General features: G+C 29.9%; 1 protein-coding gene across 2 annotated transcripts in view; it reads left to right on the top strand.

The window, feature by feature from the left end:
* The window catches only part of LOC106462650 (60S ribosomal protein L7-like), a 9,016-nt gene extending 4,895 nt beyond the window's left edge, over positions 1–4,121 (top strand). For both annotated transcript variants that reach the window (XM_013922593.2, XM_022389965.1), the window contains exons 5-6: positions 1,635–1,744; positions 3,803–4,121. In XM_013922593.2, coding sequence (XP_013778047.1) covers positions 1,635–1,744; positions 3,803–4,011 — 319 coding nt within the window. In that variant the 3' untranslated portion in view covers positions 4,012–4,121. The remainder of the gene's footprint in view (positions 1–1,634; positions 1,745–3,802) is intronic.
* The last annotated feature ends 569 nt before the right edge of the window (positions 4,122–4,690 follow it).

Below are 4,690 nucleotides of genomic sequence, written 5' to 3'. Positions count from 1 at the left end.
TACTTATTATCAATTGGAACTAATAATAAATATGCTACACATCAGTGTGATATATTTAACAAAACCTACCAAATTATTCCTTGGAACTGCTACACATCAGTGTGATATATTTAACAAAACCTACCAAATTATTCCATAGAATTAATAATAAGTATAATAGATATGCTACACATCAGTGTGATATATTTAACAAAACCTACCAAATTATTCCTTAGTTCTAAGGAATAATTTGGTAGGTTTTGTTAAATATATCACACTGATGTGTAGCATATCTATTATTAGTTCTATGGAATAGTTTGGTAGGTTTTGTTAAATATATCACACTAATGTGTAGCATACTTATTATTAGTTCCAAGGAATAATTTGATCTTACACCCATGTGACACAAACTGTGACACGATTCTTTTATGATGAACGAGGCGTCTTATATGAAAAACTACAAATACTTTCAGTGCATTTGAAGTTCTCTCTCTTTTTTTTTGGATGTTTTCTGTGTTTAATGTTGACCAGTGGCACGACAGACTGATTGGTAAACCAAATGGTGGCACTTATGTTCAAGTTGTGCACACTACCCATATCCAAGATTTTTTTTTAATTATCTGTAAAGACATATTTTAGACATAAATTACATGAGTATATCTAGTTAGGAAAGGAATTTTAAAGGTTACAAATTCATAGAAATACTCAGTATAGTATTAAAATATTTTTTTTGTACAGAAAATAAAGTCTTTTGAATGCCTTTCTCAAGATTTAAGCAATTTGCTGTAGTATTTTTCTCCAAATTGCATGTACCTGAGACGCCATGTGCTATGCGAAGTTTTTTAAACAAATTATCCACTGAGTTTGTATGTAAATTGATAATTTCATGGTATATTGTGGGAAAAATAACATATGGAACTTGAAGTGTATTGCAGAAATGCATATCGTTAAACAGTAACTATTTATATGTATGATGCAATTTTGCACAGTGTTTCACATTATATAAAGGAGTGTTTGTATAAAGATTGACTTCAGAATATAATACTTTGAAATAGTATATAATGTGTTTAACATTGTTAAAAGAGGTGTGTTTTATAAGTGTTTGGTGATATGTACATTTGTTAATTTTTTACTTACAAGTGATCAGTATTTTACATTTCTTTCTACTTGTGGAAAAAACTGTGAAGTCCAATTGATTTTTTTTTCTTACTGAAATCATGTGATTTGAGTTTTCTTTTTATCAGCATTTATTTTCTTGACAGTAAAGCTGTCTCAGCACCCCCAGACCTTATATCTTCTAGCAATATATTTTTCTCATAAAAATATAATTTCCCACTACCAAAAGCTCTTGCCTAACCTACAGAAATTTCTTTCAATTACTTACCTCTTACTGTATCATCTACCTCTCCCTGCATAAAAACTGTTAACTTTTGTGTAATTCTGACCATAAAAACTGTTTGTTGAATAAAGATATGAACACATAGAAAACTTTTCAAATGTTGTAATCTTTTTATTAAAGTTTTGACAAAACCTGAATCATGTAATCTGCTTTTTCTTGGTATCTGATATCTTACTAACCAGAAAGTACTTGTAAACTTCAAGGTTTATTTTGTATTGAAATGCATCTAGTTTGTTTGGTTTTTTTTTTTTTCTAGCTATCCAAATCTAAAGACTGTACGAGAACTGATCTACAAGAGAGGGTACGGTCGGGCAATGGGCAGACGTTTCCCGTTATCAGACAACGCTTTCATTGAAGAGCGACTAGGTGAGTTGTGGATATAGCTTTTTATTTGGACTAACAAAAAATTTTATTTACAAACTGTAATTTGTATTTTTATATTTATGAAAATTATAACTGAGTGAACAAAATACTTTAATAGTGTCTGGGTGGCAAAAACATTTTCATACATGACTGTTTTAAAGTGGTGAGGGTGGGGACTAAAACAGCTGAGTATAGCAAGGCAATTTTTTTAATATAAGAAACTTAATTTTTACTGTTTGATTTCTGTCAGGGGCATTTGCCCCTTCTGTCCCATAGTTTATGTACTTGTGTGTGTATATACATGCACATTTTTCCAGGTTCGTAATGTAAGAACTTCTGATCTGTTTAAAATATTAAGTGAAACTGTATTTTGAAAAGTAAATCTAAAAATTAAATAAATGAAGCAACAGAATTAAAATTATTTTAAATTAGATTAAATATTACATTAAAAAATTACAAAAATATAATGACAAACATAGATACACATGGAAATAACCAATAGCAAAAAAGGTTAAATTGTGAAAATGTAAGTTTGTTCTTTTACAACAGAAATTGGTTCTACACATGTAGTAACATTTTACACTAGTCTTGATATGAGTAAAGCTAATACATAATGTGCTCTATAATATTTAATAATGCTACATATTCTCAATTAAATCATAAAATAAATATTTCTATTGTCACAAGTAGTCCAAAATTGAAATACATTAACAACAAGGTTCACTAAGTTCTTTAAACTTTCATTATAGACGAAGTTGTACGTTTTTTTAATAAGTGTAACCAAACTTGAATTATTCTGATGATGACTATATTAAAAGGCCACGAGCAAACAAATCCCATAAATTACAAATTATTATGTATCTACACAGGGGCATAGGGTGACTCCATAAATTACAAATTATTATGTATCTACACAGGGGCGTAGGGTGACTCCATAAATTAAAAATTATTATATATCTACACAGGGGTGTAGGGTGACTCCATAAATTAAAAATTATTATGTATCTACACAGGGGCGTAGGATGACTCCATAAATTAAAAGTTATTATGTATCTACACAGGGGCGTAGGGTGATTCCATAAATTAAAAATTATTATGTATCTACACAGGGGTGTAGGGTGACTCCATAAATTGCATGTGCTGAGAAAATCAGCTGCACTCATGATGTGAAAAATAAGTAGGAGGGATGTAGGGAAGCTAGAGCATATTAAATATAAGGTTCTCTTTGACTCACACTACGTCCAAATATTTTTTATCACATTGTGTTCTTCAGTTGTTCAAGGTCAAAACTAAAACAATTTATTCTTCATAGATGTAGACATAAACACATTTTTTAGGAATTACTGACTAATGCTGGTAAATAAAATACTGCAAAATGAAAAAGTCATACGATGATAAAACTTCAATTTTTTTAAAGAAGATTAAATGAATTATAAAAACTAACTTTATTTTTTGCTCTGGCTGCTTACTGAGTCAACTAATCAAAAAGAGACCATTTAGAAGTCATCAGAAGGTTTCCCACTGACCAAAACTGGAAATATGCTAATAAAGGCTACCAGTTCAAACTGTCAGTCACAAAAAAAGATACGTCATGGAGACAATAATACTTGATGTGACAAGAGAATGAAAGGTGGAAATTAGTGTGTATACTTACTGAAAAATAAAGTGTCCTTTGCTAAATATTACTTCTCACTCAACATAAAGTATTGAATTAATTATGGAAATTGGGTTTGAAAGATAGTGCAGGAGTAGGAGTGTTACCAGTCAGAACTCCCTGGAAATAACATCTGACAAGAATGAAACACTGCAGTAAGACTGGAGGCTTCATGAATGTTTGTTAAATTGGAACTGTTAATATTAAAAATTATCCAAAAAACAAAAAATGATATTATGTACCTCGAGTACGTTCTTTATTTAAAAGAAATGATGACAGAGTACAAATATTTTTATACAAATATGTAGCTAATAAAAAAAAAAATAGCATTACATATTAAACTTATGGTTTCGATATGTATTTTATACTACTGTGATATAAAACCACACATCTTTTTTTTTTTTAAGGAAAATATGGTATTGTGTGTTTGGAGGATTTACTTCATCAGTTGTACACTATCGGACCTCACTTCAAGAAAGTAGCAAATTTCCTGTGGAAGTTCAAGTTGAACCCTCCCAAAAATGGTTGGACAAAGAAATCTCTACGCTTTACTGAAGGAGGAGACTATGGAAATCGGGACATAAAAATTAATGACTTACTGAGAAAAATGATTTAAATATTTTTGTTTTGTACAAAGAAAAAAAAAAGATTGTATAACTGACATCCATTTAAGTCTGGAATAGGTGACATTTTCATAATACTTCAATAAAATGGTGTATTATTTTATTTGGCCTTCTTGTCTTTGTTTAACAACAGGGCATTTTTATATTCAGTAGTTTTTTAAATCATAGAAATATAAATTTTGTATTTATTTCAGCTGAAATCCATCATGAAATTATTTGGTTGATATGGAACCCTGATCACTAGTTGGAAGTCATTACAGTAAAGTTTGTTAACTTTCTTGTCATTTTTAATACTTGCGAAACAAAAGAAAGCGGGTAATATATTTTAAAAATTTACAAATCGATAGTTATTACCGTCACGTTTTTAATTATTGATTTTATCATTTAGTCAAAGTGTTTCCACTAAATATGTATTAGGTCGTTAAGAAATTAATGTCGCGGTTTGGAACACTTTCATTAACCACTCCCTAAAAAACGTACATCACGTATAATAGTTAAATGAAACGTCACGTTAGTGTAGCCTATATAATGTGTAAAGTTTTATATGCTCTAATCCTTTATAGTGATGGCACATGACGAGACACACATTCGGCTATTAATGCTGTTTGAATACAAGAAGGGAAACAATGCCTCTGTAGCCGCAAAGAATGTCAAAGAAGTTTATGGAAATGT

Source organism: Limulus polyphemus, unplaced genomic scaffold (genome assembly GCF_000517525.1).
Source record: "Limulus polyphemus unplaced genomic scaffold, Limulus_polyphemus-2.1.2 Scaffold1216, whole genome shotgun sequence".
NCBI lineage: Eukaryota > Metazoa > Arthropoda > Merostomata > Xiphosura > Limulidae > Limulus > Limulus polyphemus.
Note: the sequence above shows the minus strand (reverse complement) of the source record. Positions and strands in the feature narration are given on the sequence as shown.